The sequence below is a fragment of the Hibiscus syriacus genome, unplaced genomic scaffold (assembly GCF_006381635.1).
Source record: "Hibiscus syriacus cultivar Baekdansim isolate YM2019G1 unplaced genomic scaffold, ASM638163v2 tig00110729_pilon, whole genome shotgun sequence".
Classification (NCBI taxonomy): domain Eukaryota; kingdom Viridiplantae; phylum Streptophyta; class Magnoliopsida; order Malvales; family Malvaceae; genus Hibiscus; species Hibiscus syriacus.
Window position 1 is genome coordinate 374,313 of NW_024062843.1, and position 19,826 is coordinate 394,138.

At 34.7% G+C, this 19,826-nt stretch overlaps 2 protein-coding genes and 1 long non-coding RNA gene across 4 annotated transcripts; 2 read left to right on the forward strand and 1 right to left on the reverse strand.

Annotated features, from left to right (window-relative positions):
- The first annotated feature begins 457 nt into the window (after positions 1 to 457).
- Positions 458 to 5,492, forward strand: LOC120139159 (3-hydroxyisobutyryl-CoA hydrolase-like protein 5). 2 transcript variants are annotated; one of them, XM_039154475.1, is made up of 16 exons: positions 458 to 515; positions 612 to 685; positions 816 to 899; positions 1,026 to 1,094; positions 1,194 to 1,257; positions 1,570 to 1,643; positions 1,760 to 1,843; positions 1,984 to 2,068; positions 2,154 to 2,239; positions 3,353 to 3,474; positions 3,741 to 3,801; positions 3,910 to 4,008; positions 4,418 to 4,519; positions 4,607 to 4,648; positions 4,936 to 5,042; positions 5,285 to 5,492. In XM_039154475.1, the coding sequence occupies exons 5-16, from the start codon at positions 1,233 to 1,235 to the stop codon at positions 5,322 to 5,324; spliced, it is 927 nt and encodes a 308-aa protein (XP_039010406.1). In that variant the 5' UTR covers positions 458 to 515; positions 612 to 685; positions 816 to 899; positions 1,026 to 1,094; positions 1,194 to 1,232; the 3' UTR covers positions 5,325 to 5,492. The 2 variants fall into 2 exon arrangements, with proteins under 2 accessions (XP_039010406.1, XP_039010405.1); XM_039154474.1 differs by lacking the exon at positions 458 to 515 and having other exon boundaries at positions 550 to 685.
- A 2,573-nt stretch (positions 5,493 to 8,065) lies between these two features.
- LOC120139138 (disease resistance protein RPM1-like) lies at positions 8,066 to 10,917 on the forward strand. Its single transcript, XM_039154457.1, has one exon. It carries the CDS (start codon positions 8,086 to 8,088, stop codon positions 10,885 to 10,887), a length of 2,802 nt encoding a protein of 933 aa, XP_039010388.1. The 5' UTR covers positions 8,066 to 8,085; the 3' UTR covers positions 10,888 to 10,917.
- A 3,029-nt stretch (positions 10,918 to 13,946) lies between these two features.
- LOC120139174 lies at positions 13,947 to 15,377 on the reverse strand. Its single transcript, XR_005517600.1, has 3 exons — positions 15,066 to 15,377; positions 14,527 to 14,742; positions 13,947 to 14,235 (listed from the first exon to the last, which is right to left on the reverse strand). It is a non-coding gene; the product is annotated as an uncharacterized LOC120139174 (long non-coding RNA).
- Positions 15,378 to 19,826: the final 4,449 nt, after the last annotated feature.

A 19,826-nucleotide genomic window follows, 5' to 3' on the forward strand; every position in this document is an offset into this window, starting at 1 on the left:
CATTTCATTAAATCTATTTATATTTTTAATTTTATAAAAAAAATTATATAAATTTTATTAATTTAAATTTTTTAAAGAAAATATATAAATTAATTATAATAGAATTCAACTTGTTAAAAAAATAAATATATAATAAAGATAATTTGATAAAATATACATTTCAATAATCCTTTATTCCTCTAATCAAACACTAAAATCTTACATTTCTACTAAACGAACCAAACACAATAATATAACATTCATCTTATTTACACGTATATTCATATTCTCACTAATAATCCATCAAACGCATGTCAACTTATCATACTCACGATCATGGAAGGTATGCGTTATTACCACCACAGCAACTCAACTATTACAGAATTGGGGGCGGTAGGTAAGAAGAAGGAGAAGTTTTTAAGAATGACAGACTACTCACCTACTTTCTACACCTGCCAAACAATTCGCTCCTTCGCCTGCCTCTCTGTATATCTCTTCTTCCATTTCCATTTTTCTTCGCCAAATTTACTTCTTTCGTATGTATCTGCTTCTCTCTAAACACTATCTGCAATTCCTTTCAAGCCATTCTCTCTTTTACTGTCATTCGCAACCCCCCTTTCTTTTCTTTGCAGTTTGTGGGTTCCGACTTGAAGAATCAGTTCCGGCGAATCAAATGGCAAAATAAATTGTTAATCCCGATGAACCGGTAATCACCCCTTCTACTGCTTCAATTTTACCTGTTTTTTAAAGTTCAAAATTTAAGAGTACTTGCTATGTTTTTTTTTTGCATATTGTACTTAGCTCAGAAATAATGCTTTTTTTAAAAATCAATTAAGGTCGTTGTTGGAGAGGAATTAGACCGTGTAAGAATTATCACTTTGAACAGGCCTCGACATCTGAATGTCATCTCATCCGAAGTGGTATGTAATGTTCAACACTTCATTCAAAGCGGTTTTTATAAATTCAAGCTGCATTTTCCTTCGGGCTTTTGTTTAAGTTGTTCAAGTCAAATCGTCTGAATTTCTTGTTTCTTTCACCGTAATCAGGTCTCTCTGCTAGCTGAATACTTAGAAAAATGGGAAAAAGATGAACAATCTCTGCTTATACTGATCAAGGTCGTTAGATTGGGTCATTTCCGATGTTTCCTAGTTCTGGATTTCTCAGTCAATATGTTTCTTTATTGTTAAATCATAGTGTTTTTCGTTCTTAAACAGGGAGCCGGTCGTTCTTTTTCTGCTGGCGGAGATTTAAAAATGTTCTACGAGGGAAGGAAATCAAGTAAATGTTCTATTGATCTTATCCTGAAATTGGACCTTTTGGTTATATTCTATTATGTTTTAAAGTTTGTTGTGTGGATTCGAGTATAGGATATGACCTTCCAAATACATGGAATATTTGAAGAAAATTGAACATATTCATATCTGATATATACGCATATCAGACACTCTCACTGAATTCAGAGTAAGATAAGTTTTGAATTCTATTACTTCCAGAATATATTACTCGCCGAAGCCAGAGTAACACTTTCTGACTGCTCTTATTTGCATAACATTATGGATTTTAACTTGTATTGAATTATTCTTCTGACAGGGGATTCTTGCCTTGAAGTAGTTTATCGAATGTATTGGCTTTGCTACCACATTCATACCTATAAGAAAACCCAGGTGTTCTTTTAAATCTTCACACTGCATTCTCATACCATTGCACAAGGATTTCACTGAATGTGAGATCTGCATCACTAAGTAAAGCTACCGGTCTAATTGATATTCTTGTCTGATAGGTTGCTCTTGTTCATGGAATTTCAATGGGAGGTGGTGCATCATTCATGGTCCCGATGAAGTTCTCAGTCATAACCGAAAAAACTGTGAGTATATTGTCATTATCTAGACATTTTTCATACATACATCAATGCTTTCAAGTTTCAAGTTTACCTTTCTGTTATCTGTTACTGCTTTGACATGCTGAATCTTCTGTATGCTATGCTTTTAAATGCTTTGTGTTTAGGTCTTTGCAACACCAGAAGCAAGTATTGGTTTCCATGTGGACTGCGGTTTCTCGTACATCCTTTCCCATCTCCCTGGCCATTTGGGTAAGAATGACTTACCAAAGTAGATATTGATATGTATTTGGTTTCTTTTGGTATTCAATTGAGATTATTTTGTCATTCATTACAGGGGAATATTTAGCTTTAACAGGAGCTAGGCGAAATGGTAAGGAATTGGTTGTAGCTGGACTAGCAACCCATTTTGTCCCCCTCGAGGTGAGTTTGGTTATCTATGTTGCTTTGAATCTTCATTTTTCATGAAATGCCCATATTAGAACACATACCTGGATATAGATATGGAGATATAAGAGTTATATCTCCAAGGACTCTCCAAATGCATGGAAAAAACTTCGAAACAATATCTGTGTTAGATAAATGTTTCTGCTATTCACATCCAAGTTCAAGTAAACCTAAACTATGATTATGTAACAGCTGTGAGATTGATTGTACACAGAAACAATTAGCATAAAGTGCTTCCCCTCCTGTCAAATTAACCACCCAATCAAATCTGAACTCAATCTTAATTTGATTTCATGATTAAATTCCTTCCTTTGGATCACATTCCATCTATGCTCATCATATTTAATCTATTTTATTTTGTCCTGCTGCTGGCGCAAGATTTGAAGATTTACCTAACATTTCTTTTTAAGCATGTAATAGTAGCATTAACTTTTGGGGTTCACTTCAAACAAAAGAAAATCTCCGTTTTCTTCCTATTTCAAAAAGTCAATACATATTTCAATTTATATGGGAGGTTTGGGTGGGAAGCTGATATCAACTTTGCTCTGAAGCATGCAAATTTAAATGGTATATGGCTATGTTGAACTTGGGTGTGATGTCAGGCATGAGTACATGTTCGACACATGCTCGTATGTTCAATTTTAAAAATATAAAGATTTTTATTTATTTAAAGGGTCTTGAAGGATCATATACCCTCATACCATGTCATCGATATGGGTATCAAATACAAATACTTCATAAAAAATGAAGAGTCGTACATATGAAAGCGGCCAACCATGCTGAAGTTAGTAATGCTCTACAGTTGAGGACATATAAAAGGAACAATAATCTATAAACAAATTTGTTCTCTGACTTCCTTGGTGAACTTTATTTTCTCATTCTACATTGTACTTCGAAAACACCTCATCGATTCAATTTAAAGAAGGATTTGACTTGAAATTTAGATATTTTCATCTTTGTACCCATGGACTGAAATTGATGAGGTGTTTTTCATCTTTTTAGTCCTTTTAAATCATCAATTTGTCTACGTTTTCCCCCTTAGATTTGAGTAATATGGAACGATAACAATTTATTTTCTATTGTAATCAGAGACTTCCCGAGCTAGAGAAGCGTCTGATTAGCTTGAACATTGGGGATGAGAATGCAGTCAAGGCTACAATTGAGGAATTTTCTTTACATGTGCAGCTTGATGAAGACAGCGTTTTAAACAAGTAAGAAAACCTGTGTCAAGTTATATTGCTCCCACTCTTTATTTTGTTTGAAGCATCTTTGACACTGCTCTGTTTTATACACATTCAAAATAGGCATCCGATATGACTCTCTAAACACATAAAACTTAGAACAAATTGGACGTACCTTTATCGAATAGATGACCATATTCATTACTCGGGTTCATAGGTGTCAAATAGAGTGTAAATTGGGAAATGATCATTGACCTCAGCACTAATGAAAGCTGATAGTTTTTATTACTTTCCAGGAAGGAGATAAAAAATGAGTGTTTCTCGAAGGATACAGTTGCAGACATTATAAAATCATTTGTAAGTTATTTTTCTTCTTTAATCTCTGAACATAGAAAAGAATAGCAATATAGTTTCAGTTGGAAAAACTCATCGTAATATTCATTTTGTTTGCATGTTCTCTGACAGGAAATGGAGGCGAGCAAAGACGGCAATGGATGGATTGGTCCTATACTGAAAGGGTTAAAAAGATCATCACCAACGGGATTGAAAGTAACATTGAGATCGGTAATAGTTTTTTTACTTTGAAAGACCATTTCATTCATGAATTTCACTGGTTTGCAGAACTCTGGCATATACTTTTCCTACTAACTCGAAATAAATTCCTTGCATTATATTCATCACTTTTCCTACTAACATGGTGTCTAATCTTGACTTCGATCCATAAAAGTGTCTTATCTTTTTCATGTTAAAATTGATGCATTGTCTTGATTTCAAACATGAGATCAGTGACTTCATCATGATCTTTCTGATGTCTACACGAATGTCTGTCTTTTTTTTTTTTTTAGAGTGGTGGAATATAAAACTGATATCTACTAACAAATCACCACTGGTTGACTTGGTTTTTCCCCAAATGGTAGTTAATTACTGAGTTTTCATGGTAACTTACCATTACTTATCAGATTGATATTTCCAGATTCGTGAAGGGAAAAAGCAGACGCTGGCTGAATGTCTGAAGAAAGAATTTCGACTAACAATGAATATATTACGGACCGCAATATCTGCAGATGTCTATGAGGTAAATGTTGAGTTTAACCTCTTATGGAAACTTCAAAAATGAGCTTCTTCTAACTTCTTGAATGGATATTCTGTTTTTTGTTGAAAGGGTATTAGAGCCCTCACCATTGACAAGGATAATGCACCAAAGGTACTCTTTTTCACTAATGCATTATTGTATGCTATGTTGCTCCAACTCATTTTTCTCTTTCATTTCCCTGGAAACATGTTTTGGTCACATGAAAAAACTCACACCGGGTGTAATAACATGCGAGCTTTATTTGTCATTTGCTTGTTAAACATTCTGCACTTGGGAAGAGTCTGTAATCAATATATGTTATCACTGGATGAATTTTTCGAACCTGATAAAATAGGTAACTAAAATTTTAAGGGGAGCTCCAAGCATCTCATAACTTCTCCTGTGTCAAACTGCTACAGTGGGATCCACCAGCTCTTGATCAAGTGGATGATGAGAAGATAAACCTAGTATTTCAGCCATTTACAAAGGATTTGGAGCTCAGAATTCCAGAACAGGAAGACTTCAGGTGAGTAGAACCTAGATTGTTTCATTTTTTCTTGAAATACATCATGTATAAAAGAAATCGAATGTACTTGTCTTGGACACATTCCTATATCAGACACTCGTATCCGAGTTCGAGTAACATAGGGTATTACTCTGGGACCTCAAGTCCTCTCATATGTCATTTACTAATGTCAGGATATAGCTAAAAGGACTGATCTTTCTTTCCATTTTGTCATTTGGTATATTATCCAAACCAAATTATAGGCGGGATGGAAAATACGAGAACTCGGTATACGCAAAATGAACAAGCATGAAACACAATAAGAAGATGATGGTGAGGAGCTGCTTCTTTCTAGGAAATTCTCCAATCTCTATTAAAGAAATCTTATTACGTCAGATAACAGGGTTTTTTTTATCCATGCCAGGGTTCATTTTGTGTTTAAATATCGAATCTTTCCTCTTTGAAAAAAGTTGAAAATTATTCTTAAAAGCTCACATGCATGTTTGGAATTTCTTTTTATGAGTTTTACGGTTCATGTCTTTTTATGAGTTTTAAAACTCAGGTTCGTTTATGCCACTAACGAATTGTCAATTTTAACACCGGCATTTATTTTTAACTGCAATTATGCCATCCCTTCGTTAATCCATTAATGGGACGATGACATGACATCTCCATTCTGTGACGGTGATGATATGGCTCCCTCACCAAAAAAACGTCGTTTTGGCACGACTGTTTTGATGTTCAAAAAGCTCAAAATGACGTTTTGTTGATAAAAAATGGTTTCAATGAGATTCAAACCATAAACCTTTAGGAATTAAAACTAAACATCCAACCACCAAGCTAACTTAATAACTTATTAAAAACTTAATAAAACTATTATAAAACTTAAATAACATTTTGAATTTTTTAATTTTATAAACACATACTAATAGTCATCTCCTTCCTTTCTTCCTCAACAAAACCCTAAAAATGGAAGCTTCCTCCCATCATCATCTTCTCCATTCTTCTTTGCCCTTACATCCATAACAACAAAAACTCAAACTTTCTCAGTTCATTCCAATGTCATTGTGATAAATGTTTGTATATATATGTTGGCTATAGATACAGTTGTGTTTCCTGTGATTTCCCACTTAATTTCGCCTGTGCTTCTTCGACCAGTGGTCAGCTTCCTAAAGATGAAGAGCCGCTGAGGTTTAAAGATGGGAAGAAAAATACAATCCAGCATTACAACCACGTTCACAAGCTGAGCTTCGTCAAATATAGGAAGATACATGGAGAAGACTTGGATTGTTTCTGGTGTGAAAAACATCTATCGGGAGTGTGCTACGGTTGTTTCGAAAAAAGATGCAAATTCTATCTTCACATCGAATGCAGTGATAAGATACCAAGGACAGTTGCTCATCCTTTTCATCTTAGCCACACTCTTAGCATAATGTATAACTACGGGTGCTGCTATGCTTGTAAAAGATATGCTAAACTTGGATATATGTGCGAGATGTATAGCTTCCACGTTGGTATTGACTGTGCTAAACTCTTTCCCACCCTAAAACTTGCCAGCCACCCTCATTCTCACATTGGTATTGATTGGGTTCTTTAGTTTCTTCCATTTTTTTTAACAATGACGTTGGAATAGATTGAGAAAGTTTGGGTTTTTGTGGTTGTTAATGTAAGGTAAAGGAAGAATGGAGAAGATGATGATGGGAGGAAGCTTCCATTTTTAGGGTTTTGTTGAGGAAGGAAGGAGATGACTATTAAGCTGTGTTTATAAAAATTCAAAATTCAAAATGTTATTTAAGTTTTATAATAGTTTTGTTAAGTTTTTAATAAGTTATTAAGTTAGCTTGGTGGTTGGGTGTTTAGCTTTTATTCTAAAAGGTCTATGGTTTGAACGTTAGTGTTAAAATTGGCAAAATTGAAATTTTAGTGACATAAACGAACATGGGCTTAGAGGTGAGTGTTATTTGAAGTAATTAACCCTATATTCTATTAATTTAAGTAATTAATTTATATTATATTAATAAATCTTAGAAAATGTATGATTGAAAAGTTAAGGGCCCAATAGAAAATGGGGCTCTGAGTAATCGCTCACCTTGCTCCCCTTATTAGCCAACTCTATTAATTACTTATCTATTTTTACGGTTTTATTTTGGTCATTCAATTATATTTTTCTTTAAGTCATACTGAATTTTACACTTTGATCATTTGCATTTAAAAAATTCAGGGTAAAGTACATGTTTAAGACCCCAAATATATCTTTTATTATGTTTTTGTCATCTAACTATTTTCACTCTCAAATTCTCACAAAGCATTACACTTTGGTTTCATTTTTCCAAGTCGAGTCGTTTGAGTTTGTGTTTAGATTTAATTGTAAATATTTATAATGTTATAGTACTATTTGATCTCAATTTAAATTATTTTCTATATTTATATATGAGATATATATTTTTTTCATATGTAATAAACATATACAATGTAAAGTTGAGAAACTCGACTTGAACTTAAAAATCAATCCACTAATTATTAAAAAATTCGAGTTATTTGATTTCTATTTTATAATTCAACTCAAATTTAATTTTTTTTGACCAAGTCAAATTTATAAAATTACTAGTTAAGTAAGTATAGAACCCTAACGCCTAGTGTAAAATATAGATTATAGTATTGACATCATCTATGTTACGTTTCAATATGTCTAAGGCACGTTTGAAATGCATCTTGACCGACCCTTTTGGTGCCGGTCAATGAAAATTTCCGCAAGTCAAAAATCAACTCTTTCAGTTTCGGGCATTCGTCGCCCGACTACAGTTAACTCAAGATTTCTTTCATTTTCATCTCTGCTTCTCCAAGTTCCGGATTGAATTTTGGCACTTTCTCATTTGTTCTCTCTGGAAGAGAGCTGAATTCCATGCTACTTTAAATGTTTTCTGGTTTGTTATCATAATCATTATGGTGGTTTATTTATTTAGTGATATAAGAAATTGAATGTACAAACCTTTTCCTGGGAATTGTTTTTCATGTGCAGAGATAAACATCATATAATTCTGCTCCTTTGGAATCGGAAACAATAATGGAGTTATCAAGCTCTCTAGATCCGATAACGAGCAAGGTCATCTCCATTTTAGAAAATGAAGCCTCGTTGTTGACAAAGATTGGAGCTGAAATCAATGAAATCAAGCTTGAGCTCAAGGCCATTGCAGCTTTCCTTCAGGATGCTGACAGAAGAACAGGAGTAGTAACCATCAGTGAAACTGATAATCAATGGGTCGCAAGCGTCAGAGACATTGCCTATGAAGTTGAAGATGTCATAGACGAATTCAAGTACCACTTCAACAAGCAACAACAATGGAGGGGTAAACCCTCAAGATTTTTCTTGAAGCTTATTCATTTTCCCAAGAATGTATTGGTCAGGCATGGAGTAGCTGTCAAGTTACAAAATATCAACAGAAGGATCAAAAGCATTGCAGAGAGAAGCCATCGATATCGAGTTTCTTGGTCAGAATCAGGAAAATCTGATGAAAAGCAGATTGGAGTACAACATCATTGTAACAACTGGGTGAAAAATCTGAGTGAATCTTCTCTCTTTTTTAAGGATGATGGTCTTGTTGGAATCAATAAGGCACAATGTGAATTGTTGGGATGGTTAATGGATCAAGAGCTCCAAAGGACCGTGATTTCTGTTGTCGGGATGGGCGGTTTAGGTAAAACAACTCTCGTTGCCAACACTTTCAACAAACAAGTTGTCGAGCAACATTTCGATTGTTGTGCATGGGTTTCTGTCTCCCAACGATATGTTGTAAACGAGCTATTCAAGTCCATGATCAAAGAGCTCTATGACAAGGCAAAAGGAAAAACCGATCGAGCGATCAACCTCGACTCCATGAGCTATCGAGATTTGGTGGGGGCACTGGTGGACTTCTTGGAGCCAAGGAGGTATCTTATTGTGATAGATGATGTTTGGAACACCAAATTCTGGCAAGATATTAGCGTAGCTCTTCCTGCCAATATGAATGGAAGCCGAATCTTGCTCACTACACGAAAGGAGGACGTTGCTTCCTTTGAATTCGGAGTTGTGAAGCACATCCTTCCGCTTCAACCCTTACCGTTTGATGATAGTCTGGCTCTTTTCTGTAAGAAAGCTTTTGTTGGCAAGGGCGGACAATGCCCTCCATATCTTGTATCTTCAGCAAGAAAGCTAGTTGCAAAATGTGAAGGCTTGCCATTAGCTATAGTTGCTTTGGGTGGTTTGATGGCTTCCAAGAACTCAATTGCTGAATGGAATGGAGTTTACAATAACCTGCACCGGGAGCTGAGCGAAAATGATGCATATTTTGAAAGGCTCAAGTACATTTCATTGCTTAGCTACCATGATTTGTCTTACAAACTCAAGCAATGTTTCCTATATTGTTGCATATTCCCAGAAGACTATGTGATTAAACGTAAAAGACTTATTAGACTATGGATGGCAGAAGGCTTTGTTGAACCACTGAGTGAAACAAGTCCAGAAGTTATTGCAGAAGGATACCTAAGCGAGTTGATTTGCAGAGGCCTGCTTCAAGTTGTAAGGAGGAATGAATCAGGGAGGCCTGAAAAATGTAAGATGCACGACATTTTGAGGGAGTTTGCTGTTTCCATATCGAAATCCATAAAGTTTTTCACCAAATTTGATGGGAAAGAAGAAGTAGAAGATGATGGAATCCGTCGTTGGTCAATTGAAGCAAAGGAGGGAGAGATGAAAACTAAAAGAACGACTGCACTATCTCGGGTTCGTTCATTGCTTGTTTTTGCTGTTAGTGAAACCTCTAAATCTTCCTTCAACAGACTGCCCTCTGGTTTTAAGTTGATGAGAGTGTTGGATTTAGAAGACACTCCAATCCATGAATTACCAGATGAATTGGTGAACTTATTCAACTTGAGATATCTTAACATTACAGGAACTCAAGTCAAAGAGCTTCCGAAAAACATTGGCAAGCTTTACAACTTACAGTCTCTAGTTATGAAGCGGACCAAAATCAAAGAGCTTCCTGCAGGAATCGTGAGGCTGAAATGTCTTCGGTATCTAATTGCTTATCGTTACAATGTAAACCAATGGGCATTCGACGCTTGGTTCAACACGGTAGTTCCATCCGGCATTTGTTTGCTAAACAACTTACAAGTCTTGACCGCTGTGGAAGCAAGAGGTGATTTCATCAGTCGACTCAGCAAAATGACACAACTGAGAAAGCTTGACATTGACAATGTCAAGGAAGCTGACGAGGAAAAGTTGTGCTTCGCCGTTGCGAAAATGATACACCTCCGATCGTTGGGGGTGAAGTCGTGTAATGAATACGAGCGAGTGAAGATGGATGCTCTTGAATCAGCTCCCTCTGACATCGAAAATCTTGTTTTAGCCGGGAAATTGGACAAGTTACCCAACTGGTTTAACTCGCTCCACAGCCTCACACAATTGTCTCTACGCTGGTCTAGATTGAGGGATGATTTTCTCCCTCAAATCCAAACATTGCCTAATCTTGGAGAACTCAGACTACTAAATGCATACCAGGGACAGCGGTTAGACTTCCTTGAAGGATTCCAAAAGCTCAAGATTTTAAGAATTGGAGGATGCCCTGGATTGAAAGAAATTGTGATCAATGAAGGAGTGATGCCTGGTCTTCAAGAGCTGTTTATCGTTGAATGTCGAGGGTTTACGATGTTGCCGCATGGTTGGAAAAGTTTGCGTGATCTGAAACAGGTTTATTTGTCAAACGTTTCGTCGGAGCTTATTCAGAAAATATGGAGATCAAAGAAGATGGATCAACGAACAATCACAGGCATCGTGTTGAGTAGGCAAGAAGACACTGAAACTGTATTCAATATAACGAGATGGCATTGATGATTCCGGCAAAATAAGACGAATGCTTTCAGTCGTATGTATCGCTATAATCCATTGCCCAAACCCGACATTTATATATTCAATGTTCTTGGTTTCTGTAATATTATTTACCATGATTATAGCCTCAACTTTGTAAGATTTGGTCTAATTGTGATATACTTCTATCCGGGCTACGTTTATTATAATCCTACCATTATTAATAATAATTACTTCTTTCTATCAAATTCAACCCAATTTAATTAGTCTGTCTACTCATCAAGGAGACCGAGAGTATCCATCCATATTGCCATAAACCATTAATCTAACGATGGCTTTTGATGCGTTGGGGAATCCAACAAAGCTAAATCTTTTGTTCAGTGCATGTGCTGCGTTTCCTTGGTATGAAACCATCAATGACAGCACCATAGAATTCAAACATCTTCCAAACTAGTTTTGGGGAATGATTTTACAACGAAAACAGTATGGCATCCAGGAGCCCTCGCCATCAATACAATAATGCAAAACTAACACACTATATGTATGTATGGATATCTCAAATGTTTTGTATTACTATTTAGGGTAAACTACATGTTTAATATTTAAAAGATTACTTTTGGTCTATTTTGATACCCCAAACTTTATTTTTTTCAAAACCGTACCTAATGTTTAGTTTAGTTTTATTTAACGATGATGTTGATGTGTCACTATAATATAATGTCATATTATAATTAAAAAATTGAAATATCAAGTCAACAATTTTTCTATTTTTTTAATTGTGAGTATCAAATTGAAACCTAAATTTTATGGATGTGAAATTAGGTAATCGTTCAGGTTTCAGTCGGCTTTTGTCAGGTCAGCTCAAATCGGATTCAAATCGTGTCAGGTCAATTTGATGACTTGACCCAGATCAGGTCGGGTCTGAGTCAAATCAATTCGAGTCATTTTCAGGTTGATTTGACATCAGATTCAATTCGGATTCGGGTCGGGTTAGTTTAAGTTCGGATCGATGTCAATTTAGGCCAAAACGGTTCAGGTTCGAAACAGTTAAATATCAGGTTAATTCAGGTTCGGATGGACTTCAGTCAGATCTCATTCAGATCAGATCACATCATTGAAGGACAAAATTTAGGTCGGATCTTACTGGTTATGAATTGAGTTCATGTCGGGTCATTTTTTGGTTAATTATTTGTCTTTCATAAGCGACGAATTGTAATTGTATATGATTTGGAATAAATTATAAAAAAATATAAATAATTATGGGTCAATTTTAATAAAATATAATTTTAATGACTAAAATTAAAAACATGAAATTTAAAATTGAAATTTAAATAAATTAAACAACAGGCATAGACGAGGGATCAAATCAAAATAATTACAAAATGTTAAGTTGAAATTAAAATGAAAATAGACTAAATTGAATCCATTTAAAAAGTTGGTGAACAAAAGTTTATAGAGTTTAGATATTACTATATAATTTTAAGAACTAAATTGATTAAACATGAAATTACAAACTATAATTTAAATAAATTAAACAACATGAAAGGATCAAATTAAAACAACTATAATATATGTATTATATAATATATGTATGATGAATGTTATGATACATGTGTATATTATGTACATTACATTTATGCATCCATTATATCTATATCTATATATATATATAATATACTTATCCATATATATGGGTTTTTTGCTCAATAGGGCAAACAATTAATTAATTATCCCAACATGGCATATAGAAGTTTATTTTGGAATTTTCGGCATTTTACTTCAGTGACTTCTAATAAAAAATATTTTTTATTCAAACTTTTTACCTTTGATGTAATAAAATTTAATTATTTTATTTTATTTTATTAGAACTCATCACCTCAACGTGACGAGAATAAAAAATATTATTTGGTAAACTCATCATCTCGACGTGACATGTTCCTTGAACACTGTAACAAATGTCATATATCTCAAAATAAACTTCTTTATGCCTTATTGGGTTTATTAATAAAATTGTTTGCCCTATTAGGAAAAAAATCTATATATGGTACATTTACAAAATGAATAAGTCCATTTTCATGTATATATATATATATATATATATATATATATATGGTCCATTTACAAAATAAATACCCATTTTACAAAATAAAAACTCTAGCCCATTACAAGCCTATAATTTGTTAGAAATTTTAAAAAACCTATCTAACAACGCATCGTTTTGATGTCAAATAAAATATGTCTTAGTCTCAATAAAAATAAATATAAATAAGTAGAATAGAGAGAGTAAGGGTTGATCTGCAGGGAATATCGTAATTGCCAATGAATTGGTCTTGTTTTAAGGCTAGGTGTGAATTTGGAAAGAAAGAAAAAAAAGGGATATTGTTTGATCGAACAATAAAGAAAGTAAAACTAAAACAAAATAAATCTAAAAGTAAAATTCAATAATAAAAATCAGCCTCAAGCCTTCGCTTTGCCTCAAATTCCGCCGATCATTGAAATAGATCTTAGTTTCGGATTCATGCCAGTTACAATCTATAGGGCCCAACCCCTATAACTTGTTTTTCTCTCAATTGAACCAACAATCCAAAATAATATTTGATTTTAGTCCTTATGTGGACTAATTGCGACAATCGTTATTAGTGCCACTTGATTTAAAAGCTTTGGAAAAACCTAACTCAGATAATGTCTCGTTGAGAATTGAATCCGATCTCAATTTCCCTTAGCGGACCGCTGCTAAGTGTGCTCACAGGAAGTCCAATGTGCTACAAGCCGATCCTTCATTCCCAAATGTTAATCGAAACAATTAACAAGCCAACGAGCTCTTTTTGATTTGAAATTGTTTTGATTATAAAAGGATGGTTAATTACCAATCCTTGATTCCAGAAAACTAAAAATGTAACCCGAAGGGTATTGAGTGCTTTTCTATTATCACGATAGGAATTGACTCGTCGTTTTAGCCTTTGGCTATAAAAGAATGAAATTTTATAAAACTAAAATAAATAAGAACAAGTAAAAACCAGAAGGTGGTAGATGTGTTCGAAGCTCACCATAATGGGTATTTATAGCTTCTTAAGACCCTAAAAATGCTCAAGATAATTCCTAAAAATCATAAAAGATAAATCCCTAAAAATCACAAAAGATAATTCCCCTAATTGTTTGAATAAAATCTCAAAAACAAAGATAATTCCTAAATTCAAGTTGGAAATTACGGTTGAGACTTGTTCTTGCATGAAAATGCTAAATGGACCTTTTAGAAGATGTTGACTGGATGCCACGTCAGTAGAGTCATGCCTACTAGTCCAACCCCGATTCCATAAAAATATTTTTTTTAGAAATTCGCCCTTTTTAGCATAGTTTCTAGAATCCAATGTCCTGCACAGAAAATAAGAGAAAATGTCCAACTTAGCAACATAAACCGACGAAACAAGGGTTAATTAATAATAAAATAATAACAAAATTAAACACTCATCAAATTCCTCTCACTTACTTAATGCTTTTCCTCAAACATTTCTCAAACAATGAATTAAAATTCCAAAGACTTTCAAGTGAATCAGAATCATAACATTTGATAAAATTAAATAGCAACCAAGCAAAAGAAACGATTAAAAGCACGTTTAAGCAAAGTGTGAGCATCTTATTTGAATTAAAAAACCATCCACTCACCCATGCCCCACGTGAAGCACTAACCCACTATGCCTATGCCTCCACCTTGGCCAACGAGATGCCCATACCTTGCTGTTCCTAAAGCTGTGCATTTTCCCATGCTTATGTTGGTCGACCACTACCAGCAGCCCCCATACAGTGACAATGCCGATGCTAATCCACGAGCATACACGCCCGACAGCACTCTGACTGAGCAGCTCAGTTCCCCATCCACATCTACCAACAAACAATTATTTTATTATCTTTACATATGTAATGGATATAAAATCCAATGAAACAAACAATGTAAATGGGGGATCCCATTTCAGAGAAAAGATCCGAAAAAGCATTGTAAAAATGGGTCTCTCACTCTTTATTTTTCCGATCGGAAATAAAACAAATACAAGCATTTTTTAGAGTCAATTTTCTTTTTATTTTCAGATGGTGTTTGTGTGTGTATGTGTTTTATTGTGAACGAAAATTGAGCAATAAAAACACGGTAACACAATTTCTCAGAAAGGAACATTTTTTCAAGCAAATTAAGAGGGATCGAAGTTTACCTGGCTGTGGTGTTCGTCGGAGAAATAGGGTCGCCAAGGAGAGGGTAGAGATCGAGCTAGCATGGTTTAGGCCGCAGCGCCACCGTGTGTGGTGGTCTGCCTTACAATTGGGACCTCTCAGCCAAGGGAGGGATAAGGGATTAGGCTCGATGTTCATCGGGTGTCTGCTGGCGTTGGGTTTTAGGGCGTCGATGGTAGCTAGTCGAGGGGAATGACCACCCGTGCAGGGTGGCATGAGCGTCGGGCTCCGGTTCTTCAAGGTCAGCCACTGTGTGTGCACGAACAGGAGAGGAAGAGAGCTGTTATGGTGTAGAAAAGGTTCAGGCCGAGTGAAACCAAAAGAAGAAAAAGAAATTATATTTAGGAATTTTAGGGAATACCACGCTCAGGTCCCCATAAAATTAGCGCATTTTGTGTTTCAGTCACCATTTTCGTGGGTAAATATCCCTTAGATCCTTTATACTTTTACTGTGTTTTATTTAGAGCACTAGGTTGACCGTTTGTTTTGGTTATTTCAATTCCGGTTGCATGTTCAATTTTATTTTAGTCACTTGTTTATAAAGTTTAGTTATTTCATGTTATTTGTGTTATGGTTTGCCATATTTATATATTTATATTTTTAGCCACATTGTAATATTTACATATATCATGTCTCAAATGTACTCATGCATATTAATTTATTTTATTTCGCGCACATGTTGTATCATATGTAATTATACACATATTTATTAAATTTATTTTTTGTCCTTGTATATTCATATATGAAAATATGTTGTAAATGTTATTCCATTTCATTCAATATGATTTATTTGAACTTGTAAAAATATCTAGTTGCCTATACTTTATTTATTCGAATATTTTCAAGAACCACAATTTATAGAATGGGTGTGGAAAGCATCGCTTGATCGAAGTGTTGTAATCTGATATGACGTTCGAACAAATGTGAACTTGAAATAAAATTGATTTTATTTTGTTAATTAATTTTAAGTTAAATAATGTGATGCATATTACTAAATAGCGGTTTACTTTATGCAAATATCAAATTTCATTTTATATTCGATTCACTTTTTTTAAATCAATGAGGAAGGAATATTCTTTTATTGACAAGAAATAGTCGAGTTAGCTTTCCCGATGGAGGATTACTGATTTCGAGATTTCTTTTCGAGTTAAGGAAGTTTCTCTAATTAATTAATTGGAAGCAAATTAATTAAATTTCAATAAATGGATCATATTTTAACTTTTTATTTGATTTATATTTTCCACCATTACGACAACGTGTAAGTGACACAATACCAATTTTAGGCATTGTGGGGGTACTAATCCTTCCCCACGCATAATAGACTCTCGGACCCATTAAATCGAATTTCTGGTAAACGCAGACCAATTTTGTCTTATAAAATGATTTTTCTTAAAATTATTTTTAAAAGACGTTTTTAGGTATTCGACCTACCTAACCCAAAGGTCGATGGCGACTCCTTTTTATTTTAATTCCAATCAAATTCAAAGCCGGTGAATTTTTCAAATGAAAGTCATAACTGTTTTCTTTTTAAAAAATAATAAACGATTGTTCCGCCGAGAAATGGTTACGACAGCTTGGCGACTCCGCTGGGGATATTTTTAGAGAGTCATGCTTAAAGTCGCTTACACATTGTTGTTTTGGTGGAAATTATGAGTTCGAGTTTTTAGTTAATTTATTATTCGTTTATTGAAGTTTGTAATTGCTTCATTTTTTGTTATACTAACATTTTGATTTTTGTTTTCAGATCTGTCTAAGTTTTTATCGAGTGATTTCGTTTTACTTTTTCAGTCAAATGGTTGAATGGTCCTCCTCACACACATCACGTGCAATTGCATGACATGAGCTCTAGACACGAGCTTCGAACCCTTTTAAGTGAGGGGGTGAAAGCGACGCCTTCGTGGGAATTTATTCTCCGTATGGGCCTAGCAAGTAACCTTCGGGATTCATATACCTTATGTCTTCGTGTGAATTTATTCTCCGTATGGGCATAAGGGAATGTATCCCCTCGAATTGAACTCGATCCATTTAAGCCTATAATGGGTGAGGATTGAGGGTTTGGTAGCCCAAGGGCCACCTACATCAAGGACAATTCGAGTACCTTTTTCCTCGTTAGAGCTGAAACCATGCATATAGTGAACCATAGAATGATCACCCTAGGTATAATCATACTGAACCTCTGTCCGTTAGTAGGTACCCAAAATAAGTATACACAAAGGATGAGTGTTTCTAAACCCTTATCTTTTGCTTTAAGTTTATAGAATATATTTATTTTTGAATAAAAGCATGCGAACTAGATACCATGCGGTTAGGATTAATTTCTTGAAAAATCATTTTGGGTAGATAACATGTATGGGTAGGAATGTTATCTAATAAAAAGCATGTTGGGGTAGATATCATGATGGGTTAGGTGTTATATTTATCTTTGAATAACATTTTTATTTGTACCGATCGTCTTACCTATATTAACTATTTTTCACTTCTTTTGTTTGTGTACACTAACCTTTTTTCCTCTTTTGTCTGTCATATTTAATCATTTTTGCATTACATTGCATCGTCATAACATAATGCAAGAGTGTTGATCAGCAAGGGGATACTCATGAGAAAATCTTCACAAGAAGAGATAAAAGTTTTCAATCAAGCAATCACATACACACACATGCACCAAGGGCTAAAGGAAGTTTAGATTTCAAGAATGAGACTTGCTCGAAGATCGTGCAACATTCAAGATTGAAATGATGATCCGCTAATCCGAGGAGTAATCCAACAGTGGAGTCTTAACTACAATCATCTCATTGCTTACCACCAAAGAGCAACACACTGGCTTCAACATCGCCGAGGCATTAATGGAGTTAGTTTACAGAACATTGAGGGACATCAGTTCCAAATATGAAGATCTGAGACGAAGTAGTGAGCTCGAAGATTATGCAACATTCAAGATGGAAAAGACGATCCATCGATTCGAGGACTAACCCAGCAGTATATTCTCATCTACGATCATATCGTCGTTAGTTATCAAGGAGCAACGCACTGACTTCCGTATCGCTGGGGCATTAACAGAATTAAGATACATAATACTTGAGGGGTATTTTCAAGGACGAAGGTCCATGATGAAGCGACGATCCACTTCAGGCTCAATATCTAATCGAAGGCATGTCTGTAAAGTGGAATGTCTTGTAATGTGAAAGCTTTTATCACTGGTGAAAATTATTCTACGATATTCATCGTTGGGATCAACATTTTTGCATCTGCATCTGCATTTACATCTTTGCATTTGCATTTCATTTTTAAGCATTTTCATGAGAAATATATTCATGGAGGATTCTATAAAGTGGTCCTAACCACGTTACACCACATGGAAGCAAAAAGCTAAAATCAATACAGTTAGAGCTTGTTCAGCTGGTTGTAGGACTGAGCATTCCAAAATGATCTGAGAAAAGAGTCCCCATATCCTGAGGGCTACGATGTTAATCTCGTGTACAGTTACCACATAGAAAGCTTCAGACATTCCTCTGAGAACTGTAAGGAACTGAAGCGCAAACCTGATAAATTCAGGGGCATGAACAATCAAAGAAAAATTGGGGCATTGCATTTACCATTTTCATCAAGAGCATTGTTTTGTTTGAACACGTTTTTGTTCTGTCTTTCATATTTGTTTAATCTTTTAAACGACTGAATTTATGCTACCTTCTAAGGAGTAATAATTGAATGAGTTTTAATCTTTAGTTCTTTGAATATCAAATGAGTTAAAGATTCTCCTAATTCTTCAAGAATTATGGATTTTTGATATATGACAAGATTAGACCTTTCTTATCCTGTCTAAAACCCCATAAATAAAATCTCTTGATTCTCTGCCCAAAATAATTCATGGTCATTACCATATAGCCAAATTTTTACATTCACTCTCTTTGAGACTTTGAAATGTTGCCTTTATCTTTTCGATACACAAAAAAATGTCATACTCATACCTTTCTTTGAGTCAATAAGTTACACCATCGTCTTCTTAGACGTAAAACATACATTTTCTTCTACCAATAAAACCTAAAGATATTGAGTGCAAGATGTTCACTTGAGCATGAACCTTTCTATCAGAAGACACAACTCGGGGCATCACACATCAACTTCCTGAAGATGAGCCCGAACATTGAGACATACTGGGAGCAAGAAGCAGAAAAGTAATAATTTTATCATGCATTAATTACATTGTTTTCATGTAAATACAATTAATCTTGAATACTCGTCCCCCTGGGGATACCTCTTTTACAAAGACTTCCGTGTATGAGATTATGAACGACTTTGTTTCATTTATCCATATATATATATATATCCCTTGTTGTCCCCTTTTGAGCCTATAGTATTTTCTTCTAACCAAGGATTACCCTCCACACTGGGGGGCAATGTGAAAGAAATATGCTCACATGAGTGAAGACATTAATCCATAGGAGACATCAAAAGGTGAATCAAATGACAAGTATGAAAATCTAATCAGAACAAAGAGCAAAAAGGGAAAAAAGAAAAAGAAACTAAAAAGTAAAGAAAAAGAAGAAAAAGAAGAAAAAGAAAAAGGAACAAGAAACACATGTAAAGATTCCCTCGAGTCAAATGGCGCATCAAGCTTCAAACTATGAGATTGATCAAGCGCAATTATTCCAGAATCACTTCACTCGAAGATCATAGAGCATCAAGAGAGAGACACATACGAGCATATTCAAATTGAGCAAGACATGATTGAAGACATCAGAATA

Excerpts from the sequence above, each read along its gene's own strand:
- LOC120139159 (XM_039154475.1), top strand. The coding sequence starts at position 1,233 with ATGTTCTACGAGGGAAGGAAATCAA. Across the intron at positions 2,240-3,352 it reads CCCATTTTGTCCCCCTCGAG|AGACTTCCCGAGCTAGAGAA; the intron begins GTGAGTTTGGTT and ends TATTGTAATCAG. Across the intron at positions 4,649-4,935 it reads ACAAGGATAATGCACCAAAG|TGGGATCCACCAGCTCTTGA; the intron begins GTACTCTTTTTC and ends AAACTGCTACAG.
- LOC120139138 (XM_039154457.1), top strand. The coding sequence starts at position 8,086 with ATGGAGTTATCAAGCTCTCTAGATCCGATAACGAGCAAGGTCATCTCC.